Below are 14,301 nucleotides of genomic sequence, written 5' to 3' on the forward strand. Positions count from 1 at the left end.
TGAAAACTCTGATTTAGGCCTAAAAGGACACCTGATCAACAGTTCATAGCATGCTTACCTGTGAGAGTGGAGGCTCATGCAAATCTAATTGCATTCGCTGAACTACCTCTAAGAAGTCTTCAGCATGAAAACAAATTACATCTTTGGTTATACGAGGCTGCTCAGACCTACAGAAGAGTAAGAATTGCACAGTCAGAGGCTGAAACTAACATGCTACAGAGAATAATAAAGAAAATCTGCAAGTAAGGATAAAGCAAATGATAAAAAAAGCAACTGTAGCATAACAGACATTTTGAAGAAAAAAGGTTAACTAAACCAGCTAATTCTCAAACAGAACCTCATTAAACTGGTTAAATGAAATAACCACAATTTCTTTACAAGTGGCAGTAAAAGCAGCCATGAAAGGTCAACAAAACTCACCATTTTGAATTTTTATCTTTAATTGACTTCTGCCTGCTTTGATGCTGGAAGACAGATGCCCCAGATACATTGGGCTCTGTCAACACTCTAACATGATACGCCCACCAGGTACCTCAAAGCATGCAGCACTCTGACTAGTATTATGGCAAACATCGCTTAGTATCTTAGCCTCAAACACCTTGTTCAGAGTTAGTAGTAAAGCTGAATCCACATTAAGCTGCCACAATGCTAGTAAGCAGCAAATACTGGCATCTTCCACAAAACGTCCCTTAAAAATACATTCCTGTTTGTGCTCACTAGAGAGCTACAGAAGAGCAAAATCTGAATTTGGGTTTGTTTCCGTATTCAAACCGTTCGGAGAATTCGCCTCTTGTCTCACATCTCCCCCAAAGAAAGGCACACCATCTACGTAATTCCTATAGAGACATTATCTACAATTAGCTAACAAAAGGCAGTAACAGCCACAATCCTTATCACTTCCTGATCTGAAAGCCAAACTCGGTTCTTCAATGGAAACATACAGAACTAAGGTGCACGTGTTTGTTTCTGAGGGATGTCTAATTTTCAAGAAGTTTGTTGAAGAACGCGGTGATACGAAGACTTCATTTATATGAGATAAAGCTGACGCCGGCGCGGTTTTGCAAGGAAAATTTATCAGCCACAAGGAGCCTGGCTGATGGCTTTCTTCCTCCACCCTCCGCAGAGTCCTCCCAGGGCTGACAGGAGAGCGGCAGCAGGGCGCAGGCTGCGGGCGCAGGCGCTGCCCGAAGGAACCAGCGGCGACCGCCTGTCCTCCTGCCGCCCGCGGGGCGGCCCCCGCCGCCGCCCCGCTCCGCTCCTGCCGCCGCCGCCCCTCGGCCGCAGCGGGGCCGCAGCGCCCGCTCCGCTCCGCTCCGCCGGGGCCCGGGCAGGGGCTGATGCAGCAAAACCGCCTGACACCGCTCACAGCGGAATGGATGTTCAAGCGCTCCTTTTTTAAAAGGCAAGATGAGCATCTCTCTTCCCTCTCTCTCGATTTCCAGTTCTGTCCTCTATCCCCCAAAACTGCTTTTTGCCTTTCAACGTATATATGTATAGGGGGTTATTAGTGTTCTAAGCAGCAGGCAATCATGTACAGTTCATGGGGCTTTTTAAACTAACAAGACGTGTTTATTTTATTTAGGTCATGACCTCAAGAGAGCAAAAAATAACCTGTCTAAGGCTATTTTCGGGGGGGGGGGGGAAGGGGAGAATCCCAGATCAGCTACTGAAAGCACGCTAGGGCAAATTTTCAGACAACATATTCTACTTTCAATTTTACAAAGATTAAAATGTCTCTCTATATTTTGGTCTATGCACTCCTGAAGAGGATTTAAGCACTGAAAGAAAAAAGCTTACAGAAACATCTCTAATCAGTGGCATAAAGAAAAAAAATACTAGCTACATTAATCTACTTTTTCTAATGCTGATATCTTGCTGGGGTTTTTTTAAATACGTATCTGCACCTGGAGTTAACAATATTTGTAAATGAAGTTAAGAATTAAAATAAATACAAAGAATATTTGCATACTAAAAGAACTTCAAAGCAATGTGGGTTTTTTTCACAGCAGTGACTACTCTGTTTTACCTATTATACAGCACACAGTTAATGATTCTTTTAGATCATTCCTTTCCTCAGCCCCTATATGTACAACAGTATGCTTTACCAACTCTGTGCTGCGCCTCTATCACAAAACATGACATTCCTTTTGCAAACACAACAGAGAAAAATTATTGCCAGATAATTTTTAATTCTGCATTTGCAGATTTGATATTTAGCACAACTTTGAGATTATATTTTGTAAAACCTAAAGTTTAGAGGGTGACATCGTCCCCCATGCAAAACAGTAGCATAGTTCAGTTAGATGTCCAAAAAAGACAATAAATCCAAACAGAACTGTAAGATGACTTCAGAAAAATCCATTTAAGTCCCTACCAGAGCACTGCTAGAACTATTTTTGGCAGTAATTTTTCTTCCCTTAACCTCATTCTTTGAAAGGGCTGGACTCTTTTTGCTGTAACTTTTCAAAACAGATTCAAGACTACAGGTTTTACCACGAATATTTCTGACCTAATGTATAATGTAACAAATTCCTATGATCCTATAGAGAAGCACTAACAACTTCACGCTCTGGGACACAAACTTGAAAAGCTGCTTGCTGAAGCACAGGATAGAGGGGTTTCATTTTGCCAACAATGCCATGAAGTGCCTTTTGCTGTTCCTGTAAAAACCCACCCAAATTTCCCATGTACAAATCTTCAAAGTTTCCATAATTTAAAATTTCACTGGCGTTTCGTAAGTTCTAAAGCGTGCTTGGTACGCCTACAAAAATGGCATGATCACAACACCAGTGTTTATCAGACTTCAATGCAGTGCAGTCTTTAAAATGTTTGCTAGCAATAGCCAGAGCTCTTCTACAATTTGCAAATATTCACAGAAACAAAAAAAAAGATCATAATCCAGTAATTTTACAAAACATCTCAAATCAAGAGCCTGTCATATCTGGGAAAGCAAAAATTATTGTTTTGTTCTTCCAAATAGTATGTTTTGTTTCCAGTTGTGCTCTATCCCCCAAAACTGCTTTTTGCCTTTCAACAAGTTCTGTTCCTGTCTTTTCTGAAAGACACTAGTTAGCCTACCTAACACTAGCATTCATGCTTATCAACTACTAAATAAATCCCACTTTAAAGTCTACAGCAACTTCTTGATAACAATGCTTTTTTTGCACACCCAATTCATTTTTATACTAACTAAACACAAACGAACAGCTCAGTTCAGCAAGTCTACGAATTGCTTTGTTTTCTCCTCACAGAACACATGAATTTTACATATGGTATATCATCATTAAAACATGTGCATTTTTACTGCCATAAGTGCCCTGATCACCCCTGGAATATCTCCAACTTGCAGTTTTCTTCAACTACTCAAACAGACTTAAAAAAACCAACCAAACAAAAACAAACAAACAAAAAACCCACCAGATTTTTCCAACTTCCATGCATGTTGTTTCCTTTAAGATAAATCTACTCACAGCTTACAAATTACAGTGAAGCTAGTATCTGAAATTATTTTAATGTCTTGCATTAATTAATGATGCTTCATTATCCTAAGCCCTGATTAGTTCTCTTCATGTAAGTACAGTGATGTGGCTTTTCAAAATTATGCAAAAAAAGTGGAAAGGGAAAGGAGAAATTATCACTGAGGTCAAATCAAGCTTGAAATACATAATTTTTATTGTGTTGATTGTTTTCTTCCTCTACATATATCAGTCCCAAATTTTTTATTCTGCATTAAAAGATAAATTTTCAGTCCTTACACTGAAGTGCTGATAGTTACTCCCCCCCAAACTTTCAAAAAATACTTGAAGTACTTTCAAGTTTGTTGTACAGTTTTGCTTAGTTTTGCCTATTTTTCAGATCACTTTTTATTATATGCAATTTTTATTTTTACTGATTCATTCATTTTTTCAAGTTTAAAAGGAGTTTTAATGGAAGTTGCATAGACACCCTTTTCCACAAGTTCCAACGTATCAGAGAAGATAATGGTTTAGATCTAAAAAGCCAGAAAATTTGTTTTTAGAATGTAAATGAACAGGTAATGATTTCCAAGGGAAGAGAATCTTGTTATGAAGGTATAGGATGAGAATGGGAAGTTCCCACAGACACTTAAATTACTATAAATTTAAATTTTTATTAATTTCCACAGGCATGGAAGTTTGGGGAGTGGGGTTTTCTTTGGTTTGTTTGGGGTTGGTTTTTTTCCTTCCTTTGATAAAGCTTTGAGTCTCTCTCTTACTCATATATGTGCAAAGTGTAATTTAAGATAATCAGATCTACACAGTATCTCAGCTCTTGCCCTGCTACCACTGTTCAGTCTTAATTCACTCCAGCTTCTCACAATCATGGCAAGCAGGAAGTTTAAGGCTTCAGCTATCATCAACCTGCAGAAGAACTGAACTGCAAAACCTCAGAGCCCATAAAACAAACATATTAACATCTGAACAATCCAGTTCTTCCCCAACAGCAAGTATTCAATTTTCTGTCTCAATGAACTCATGCACTCTAACACAAATTTGCATCATTTCATCCAAAGGGATTTCACTCTTCTAATTTCTAGACAGATACAAAAAGGAAAAGGTGCTTTCAGTGTTTATGTGTTCAAAGGTAACCTCCAAAACTAAGGTCATTCTCTCAAACCACGATCAGAAGATCCTGAAAAATGCTTCTTAGATCTGGGCCAGGAAGCCCATGATTACAGGCTTTTTATTTGGCTAAAATATAAACAGCTGTGAGATACATTCATTTCCTGAATCTCATATGGGAATTCCAGAGACAGACACCAAAGAATATCACACAACTTCTGACAGGGTACTTTCTAGGTGATCTACCATAAATAAATCAGGTTTTTAACAGCCATGACTTTGAAGTGGAAGCATAAAAATTCTGCTCATCTCCAGACAACACAAAGAATTGCCAGAAAGTCTTGACATGCACCCCTGAGACAGAAACTCACATCAGTCCATATGCACTATTTAAAGCAGAACAAAGTGTGAGGTGTTTTTACATCTAGCATTAACTTGGTTACAGCAACTCAATTATAGATTAAAGTGTCATTGCAAGGCACCTTTCTCATTTCAACCACAGGGCACAACTGTATCCAATGTAGCAGAGGGCAGACAAACACATCTAGTGCACATAAATGGGGGTGGGTGGGGGGAAGGCCAGTATCTACTAAGTCTTCATTAAATCTCTAATACTAGATTAACCTATTCTGTGTTCCTTCTACTAATTATAAATGGAAATTCAGGCAAATATTTTTTCAAACAGCTAGGTGACTAAGGCAATTGACACATACCACTCTCCACAGTGCACAGCCTTCAATACTCCCACAGCAGCTGTAGTCTGTCGTTCAAAACCTTGTCCTATGTGATCTGCATGGGCTCGTGTCCGGTCTTCAAATAGCATTTCACGGGGTTCACTGGTTCGAGGTAGGTACTGCAAGTTTTTTATTTCATTGGTAGTTCTGTATAAGAAAAACAGTATTAGTGATACAGAAGTTCCTCTTAATTACCTAACTTCCACCATAGCCAATAGGATTGTTTTTCTCCCTTCAGTAAGACCATGTAGTCAAATGAGAAAAAACAATAACATTTAGGGCAAATTAAAAGTGTAATGGGCTATGCAAAAAAATCAGAGCACCTATGCAATTAAAAAAAAAGTTCAAAAAAACCAAAACACAACAGCACAGCACCAGGGCCCTGAGTGCACTGAAAGGCCCTAATGAGTAAGCTGCCTCACCTGCAGTCTCCCCCCACAAACCCAGACAAAGAGCCCAGAAGCTGTATTTAAACTCAGGCCCGGGTCTTCAGTCCTGGCTTGAGCCATGCTGCAAGAGCACTGGTCTCCACGTCAGCCAGAGGTGTGCTGGGCCACAGACTTGCTTCCCAGCTTGGCCTCAGGAGGGCTTTGTCATGATGGACCTGCCTGGCAAGTCACTGGACCTGATCCTCCCTGGCAGACTGACTTGCTGGCTTGACCTCAGACCTGCTCCATCACCACACGCTTGCCTGACACACTGGATTCTGGGCTGAATCTGGTCCCCAAACGCCAGGTCTGCCCTACCTACCTTCCTCAGGCACTGTGAGACAGGGCCCCACCACAGTCAGCCCCTGACAGGGAATTTCTGGCCTTTGCTGCTTCCTGACTATTAGATATACATTTCAATTGTCCCTGAAGTCACTCTTCATCATTCATGTTTCTACCAAACTGCTGGGAAATGTGTACGTGTATTTAGTTCCATGCTGTAGAACTGGGAATGAGAAGCAGCAACAGATTATTTCTTTGGGGTTTAATGAAAGTGAAGGGAACACTGCAGAGCGTGAACAGAGAGCCACAAGACCATTTTCTTGGCCAACTGGAGCCAACATAGTGTGTTACATTTTTCCAAGAGCTCTTCATAATCATAACATATCCAAGGTTGGAAGGGATATCTGGAGACTGTGTAGTCCAGCTTCCCTCACTCAAGCAGAGCAGGTTGCTCAGGACCACATCCAGTCAAGTTTTGAGCAACTCCAAAAGCTCTCTGGGCAATCTGTCCTAGTGTTCAACCATCTGTACAGTGATTATTTTTTTTCTCCTTGTTTTAAATTGAAGTTATTGTAATTCAGTTTGTGCCCATTACCTCTGGTCATGTCACTGAGCACTGCTAAAGAAAGTCCTTCTTACAACCTCCCATCAGATGCTTAAACACATTGGTACAAACCCACTGAGCCTTCTTTTCTCACGTGTAAATCCCAGTTCTTCCATGCCTGCCTTTTATGTCACCAGATCTGCTGCAGTATGCCCAGGTCTGTCTTGGACTGCCAAGCCCAGAACTGGACACAATACTCCAGATGTCTCTCACCAGTGGTGAGCAGAGGGGAAGAATCACTCCCCTCAACCTCCTGACAGTGCTTTTCCTAATCCTGTCCAGGGGGCTGCTGGCCTGCTTTGCCACAAAGGCACACTGATGGCTTATGGGCAACCTGTCATCCACCGGGATCCTCAGGTCCTTCTCTGTTGGGCTGCTGTCCAGCCAGTTGGTCCTCAGCCTGTGCTGGTGCAGGGGGTTGTTACTCCCAGGCTGCGGGGCTTTGCGCATCCCTGCGTTAACTTTGTGAGTCCACAGAGTCGGCCCATTTCTACAGCCTCTCAAGGTCCCTCTCACTGGCAGCACAACCCTGTGGTGCATTAACCACTCTTTCCTATCGCTTGCAGGCTTGCCGAGGGCGTGCTCTGTCCCGTGATGCTGGCCATTAATGAAGATGTTGAACAGTATTGGCACAAGGTATCAATGACCAGGTTACTCCAGTAGCCACTGTTTTCCAGCTGGACTTTGTGCTGCTGATCACAATCCTTTGAGCATGGTAGTTAAGCCAGTTCTTAATCCACCATGCTATCCATCAGTCCTTCATTAATTTTTCTATTAGGATGTTATAGGAGACAGACGTCCAGCGTGGGAAGCCTTGCTAAATTCAAGATAAACACCACCCCTGGCACTCCTCTCATGCTGTGAGCCAGTCATTTTGTTGTAGAATGCTATCAGGTAGATAAAGTATGATTTCCCCTTTATAAACTAATACTAGCTACTCCCAATGATCAACTTGTCCCTCATGTTTGAAATGGTTTCCTTCCCAGGATGAAGGTGAGTCTGACCAGCCTGCTGTTCCCCAGGTCCTGCTTCCTACTCTTCTAAAGGATTGGAGTGACATTTGCATTCCTCTAGTCCTCAGGAACCTTTGCCAATTGCCATGACTTTTCAAAGACAATCAAGAGTGGCCTTGCAATGATACCGGCCAGCTCCCACAGCACTTGCGAGTACAACCCATCAGGTCCCATGGGCTTGCATCTGTCTAATCTCTATGTCTAATATATTCCTTAACCTGATTCTTTTCCACTGAAGGCAAGTAGTCCTTGCTCCAGACATCCCTACTGTCTCCGGGACCCAGCATTCCTGAAGGTAAATCTCACCAGTAAAGACAAGGGCAAAGAAAGCATTGAATATCTTGGCCCTTTCTGTGTCCTTTGCCTCCAGGCCCTTTGTTCCATTCCGTAGACACCTTACATTTTCCCTTGTCTTTCTTTTGCTGTCCATATGCCTGTGGAAGTCCTTGCTGCCCTTCACATCCCTTGCCAAATTAAACTCCAGATGATCTTTGGCTTTAACTGCACCCCCTTTATGGTTGGACAGTGTCTATACTCCTTCTGAGGCACCTGGCTCTGCTTCCACCTCTTGTGTGCTCTCTTTTTATGTTTGAATTTAAACAAGAGAACCTCAAAGACATAATTTCTCAAGACATACAATATTCAAGTTCTGCAGAGGAAATCCTTACTATTAAGCTGGTTCTTATACTCAGTACCACAGCAAAACTTAAAGACGTCATTTAATGTTGGAGAGATGTTACCTTTCAGACACAAGAAAAGCCCTTATCCCTGAGGTCTTTAAACATCCACTCACATTTAAGAACAGGGGTATTAATTCCAGTCTCATGGCAATACCTCAGTATTTGTATGCCTGTTCACATTTCCCTGCAGTTTTCACCTTAAATTCCTACTAAAGCTGCAAAAAGGACCAGCAGCTTACTTGGCCAGACAGTAAACAGTTTAAAAAAAAAATCCACATCCTTACAAAAGAAAGCAACTTAAAAGTATATTTTGAGAAAAAGATTTACAGAAATTTATAAGATACAATATCAACCACTAAAAGGTTTCAGATAAAATGAATTTGTAGAGAAAGAATACTAACCAGACATTTATCAAGCAAAATAATTCAACATACCTCTTCCTTTTGAAAGGTGACTTTGGCATGTCAGCCACAGGGATCATCTGTTCTCCTGGACGTACCCACATAATGGGACCATCATCACTGTCTTTACGACTCTCTAATTTTAAACTAGAAAGTGTTCCCCATGGCAGTGTACACTAATGGGAAATACAAGCCACAATTTTGAAGTGAGTTATTTGAAAAACTTTAAAACAGCCTTTATCTGTCATGATGAAAACATGTATTAGACCACTCAATTATCCAGTATCACATACTCTCACTTTATTATAACAATACTAGACAGTATATTTTCCCCCTTGTCCCAACCCACTCCCTTCTGTCCTTACTTTTAAGAAGGGTGATTCTTCCAACATATCAAGGAATTCAGGGAAGTAATCCCCCACTTCCTCATCAACTGCTCCAACCAGGCTGATCTGTCTCATTGGGCCAGCTCTATACGTACCATGAGAGTATGTTCTTTTTACCTACAAGTAGAATATGACAGCAAAAGTTACACCGAGTCCACTACTGCTCAAAGTCTACATTCAATAAACACCTCTAATCTCTATGCTTGTTTTCTGATTGATTAGTCCTACAGTCTTCAGTATACTTAAGATTATTATGAAGTCAATTACTATACTTATCACCAACAGACAGAGGTTCTTATTAAAGATACATGACCACTTGCATTTTATTTATTTTAAAGTCTGAAGTTAAGATTGAGTAACTATTTATTGCCTTTCAAGAAAATAACATTCCGAAGTAGTAACTGTGAAAAGTTACTAATGTATGTTCTGCTCAGTAACTAGTAAATAAGGATTCTTATCCAGACTACTCCAGTCTAGCTGAATTTTTACCTTTTTTCCTGTAACAGGCAGAACCCTGACTTGCAACTAGTTAAACATTTCCTCTGCTGATCATCCTCTCCAGTATGGCCTCTGTGTGAGCACATTAACTGGAGCTAATTATCACAGGGAAGATGATGCTTATAAAGAGTTAGTACAGGAGGAGAGAGGATGACAGTTACTCCTTCATTTTTGCTGTGCTATGCTAACACATCTTGTGCTCCCTTGAAACTTTAAGGGCTGTAACATTCACCTCATGAAAAATCTTTTATTTTGAAATTGAACAGAAACACATATTGTTATAAGGGGTTTTTTTTTCCAATAATCTGATGTCATGTTACATCAACAAAATACTTAGGCGTGAGATTTATGAGGATCACTTCCCCCTTAAGCTTCCGATCTCCTATTTTAACAAGCTGAAAAACACAGTAGTATTACTAGATTAAATATGACCAGATTAGAACAGATGGAAGAGCAGATGGATTACTGCACAAAACAAGTAAGGCTCTTGCACTGCATCTCTAGACATTCTGCATCCAAAGCAAGAAAAGAAAAAAGGTGCAAGGAAAACAGTTAATGAAGTACTGCTTAGCTATAGTCCTCACCCAAACAGATGATTAAAATTCCTAGCAATTATGGCAGTGCAGAGGAGAATTAGCAGTTGCTCCTGAAAACAGGACTAAATCATACAACATGGAAAAATACTGTGCCTTTCTGAGAAGCCAGATTGATGTAACCAGACGTATTTCAGAAATGCAGAACCAAATACTCTTCTTAAGATCATCTCAGTCATCATACACACCCAGGAAATGGAAGACTGACTAGAAGTATGATTAAAAAAAAAGTATCAGCTAATGTAATGGGAAGCCATCACAGCCATACTGAAAAGAGCAGTACTGCTAGAACAGAGTATTCTATTCTCCAGATCCTTAGTCATACATTCCTGTAGCTTTTTTTGTACCAACAGCTGGTGATTTTGTGATAAAACATCAGAAAACATGCATTTTGCTGAATCAGCATCAGCTCAGTCCTCAGCTTTACCTGCACTGGCACAAAGCACCAGGAGCTCACACAACTAAAGCACTGGGACAAGGAAGGGAGACTCGTAATTATCGGCTTACTGGATAGACCAAGTCCAAAGTACCCTAAAAAACAGTTTCTGAAGCTACAGTTGGTTGTAAATCTGTTACTCACATTGTTCACTGATCAACCTAACATGCAAAAGGACATTTCTTCCACTGGCATGAGGCTTAATACGCCACCGTTCCAAGCCAGGATATTAAGCTGCTGTTTTAATCTACACCTCCGATTAAAGTGAATCATTTTTTGCCTTTTTCCTCGCTTCCTTCTGCTATCACTACCATTCTCCCAAGTAACAAGTGATAGGACAAGAGGAAGTGGCCTCAAGTTGTGCCAGGGGAGGTTTAGATAGGATATTAGGAAAAATTTCTTTACCAAAAGGGTTGTCAAGCACTGGAACAGGTTGTTCACAGCAATGGTTGAGTCACCATCCCTGGAGGTTTTTAAAGACATGCAAACATGGTGCTTAGGGACATGGTTTAGTGGTAGACTTGGCAGTGCTAGGTTAATGGTTGGAATCGATGATCTTAAAGGTCTTTTCCAACCTAAATGATTCTATGATTTGCATAGTCTACGATAAACTAGTTGTGGAACTACTCCAACTGAAAACTCTACAACTGCCCCAAAAACTACTAACTGAAGTTAGGAGAGGCTGTGAAGCTTTCAGATGATCAGTTCACTTGTCTGGCTTTAGTACCACTAGGTGTTGGCAGTGAAGCATAATATCAGCAAAGTGTTTAAGTGCAACATAATCCTTGCTTGAAATAGATCAATTAAGAAATTTCTTATATATTCCTCAAAAGACCATATCACTGAATGTTAAAACTGAAAGATCAGCTCAACTTTTTTAAGCATTATCTGTCCATCCCAATTCACTCCTAGCTCTCCTGATCAATTAAGTTCCCTGCATTCACCAGGTAGAACAGATTCCTTTTCAAGATCCAGCTCAGAAGAGGTGAAATACGAAAAATAACGCTAAGATAATGTCAAAGTCACAAGTGATGAGCGGTTTCTTCTGGGACCATATTCAGAGCCATCTTGTTGCAAATACAGAATGAAATGTTTGAGTATCTAAGAAGTCTGTGGTGGGTTAACCCCAGACAGCAGCTAAGTACCTTACAGCCCCTTGCTCACTCATACCACCACCACCCCTGTAACAGTGAGAGACATGGGAGAGCACAGGAAAAGCAAGGAAATGCATGGGTCCAGATAAAGACAGTTTAGTAAGTGGAAAGAGGAAAGTGAAGAAAAGAGGAAAAACACCAAGTGGTGTTTTACTACCACTCACTACCTCCCACAAGCAGATTGATGACCAGCCAGTCTCCAAGCAATAGCTACCTCCCAGACCAACACTCACTCCTGGCACCCTCAGTTTTTTATTGCTGAGCATGATATTATATGACATGGAATATCCCTGCAGACAATTGGCATCAGCTGTCCCAGCCATGTCCCCTCCCAACTTCTTGCCCACCCCAGCCTACTCACCAGGGGTTCCAGAATGAAACAGGAAAAAAAAAAAAGAAAGCTATGACACTACACAAGTGCTGCTTGGCAATAGCCAAAACACCACTGTGTTATCAACAGCTCTAGTCACAAATCCAAACCACAGCCCCATAATAGGCTGCTATGAAGAAAATTAACTCTGACCCATTCAGACTCAGTATAAACAGAAAATAAATTTGTGCTGGTGATAAAAGGGGAAGACCTGCTCTTTTTCCCTTCTTTCTTGCTAGCATTAGGTCTTCCAAAGGCAGACAGGGAGCCAGCTTAGGGAACTGATCTGATTTTAATCCACAAGTTACCTGAGGAATGAATTTATTTATTTATTTTAGGAAATTATATAAATAAGAATTAAATAAAGACATAGGCCATAAAGACTAATGCCTGGCCAGAAAGAACAAGAGGGAATCTGGAAGAGCAGGCAGCTGTTGACAGTGAAAAAAGTGACTCCTATTTCATCTCTTTCATGGGCTGGGTTAAAGCACCCTGAACTCTAGTCTCAGGTCAGGTGTTGCTATTTAAATGGCACTATCTTAGATTAGGCTAAAGTATTAGAAAAACAAATATAAAAAGGTGAGGTCATTCTTACAGGGAGGAACAAGCTAGCAAACAAAATTAATTTTCACTCACTCCAAAATTAGACTGGTACTAAATAATAGTGAGACAACACCAAAAACCTTCCATTGATGTTTGACAAATCACAAAAGTAAGAATTAATCCTCTTAAAGACAAGAACAGAAGAAATATAATCCATGGTATTTTAGATAACAGCAACACTTTCCTTTTACTGTCAGTATCCTTTGGCTGGTTTGTTCATAGGAAGACAGGAAGATTCCTCTATGTATTTCTCAACTCACAAAAACAATGCTGATGTACTAAAACCAGTACTTCTTCATCAAACTCTATATATTAAATTATGCACTGACCAGAAGTCAAATATTATGCACCTTTTATAAGGTAATATTCCTGAATGTAGTTTTACACCTTACAGTGTGACTATGTTTTTAGAATGTTACAAATTTGCTCAAATAAATAGCTGGAACAATCTAAATCCAGAATAAAAGAAGAAATCAATTACACTTTTTCTAGCAGGTGGTCAACATGATTAGAATCAATATGCATACACAAAATATCACCAATGAAATACAGTATAATACAGTAGACAGGTAAAATAGAGACATATAGCTGAATAAATATGACAAAGCCTAACTTCCTCCTCCTTCTGAAGCTTAAATTTGAAGTATGTCACCTAAAAACGCAAAAGGAGACTGTGTCATTCTCTTGCATCAAGTTAATTGCAAATTATGACAGTAAAACCAACTGAATTCAGAATTAGTAAAATTTGAGAATTATCTGCTTCTGTGACTAGTATGGCATCAACTGGCTTAGTATAACTCCACTTGCTCAGCTTTAAGTAAGGAGTTCTAGAAAGCAAATATTTTGGCATGAACATCTTGTTGTCTAAAAGAATCTGAAGACTAAATCTGAATATATATATAAAATACTGACAACAATATATCTGAGCATTATCATCACACAAATAGGAAACATTTTAGACACTATATGTTATAGATGTGTCTTTTTCAAACAGAAAATGGAAACAAACTGGAAGGAACAGTCCAGAGAAACCAAGCATTTCAAGAAATTAATTTAAAAAGTGTAAACTGGGGCAAGTCACAACTGAATTCCTATTTTTAATATAGTAAGGGGTTGGTTTTTTTTCAGTTGAAGTTCTAACATTTTCCTGCAAGAATTTTATAGGTTTAAATTTCTTTCAGCTTTTCAGCTTTAAAACCAGAAAGTCTGGAAAAGCAGTCCTCATAGAACAACAAAAAAATACAAACTCACTGAACCCAAAATAATTTCAAGAAACCCACAAAGAAAGCCCCACCAAAGACCAACAAAAACATTAAATCACCATAAAAATATGCTGGGAGATCAGAGGGAACAGTGGGTTTCCATTTCACTACACAAGTGCACAAGCAATGCGCTTACACATTTTTATCTTAGAACTGAAAACATCCAGCTTCACATTCACTGTTATTCCTCTAAATCTATTATCTCAAATACTATAGTTATGAAGGGGCAATGTATCATTCTTTCTTATTTGGTACATTTTGAAAAAGTGCAGAAAAG

General features: G+C 39.9%; 1 protein-coding gene across 3 annotated transcripts in view; it reads right to left on the reverse strand.

Annotated features, from left to right (window-relative positions):
* Positions 1–14,301, reverse strand: part of RSBN1L (round spermatid basic protein 1 like) — a 55,728-nt gene that overhangs the window by 5,572 nt on the left and 35,855 nt on the right. For all 3 annotated transcript variants that reach the window (XM_049813588.1, XM_049813589.1, XM_049813587.1), the window contains 4 exons: positions 9,088–9,225; positions 8,756–8,898; positions 5,294–5,461; positions 59–167 (listed from right to left, as the gene is read on the reverse strand). In XM_049813588.1, coding sequence (XP_049669545.1) covers positions 59–167; positions 5,294–5,461; positions 8,756–8,898; positions 9,088–9,225 — 558 coding nt within the window. The remainder of the gene's footprint in view (positions 1–58; positions 168–5,293; positions 5,462–8,755; positions 8,899–9,087; positions 9,226–14,301) is intronic.

The sequence above is a fragment of the Accipiter gentilis genome, chromosome 11 (assembly GCF_929443795.1).
Source record: "Accipiter gentilis chromosome 11, bAccGen1.1, whole genome shotgun sequence".
NCBI lineage: Eukaryota > Metazoa > Chordata > Aves > Accipitriformes > Accipitridae > Astur > Astur gentilis.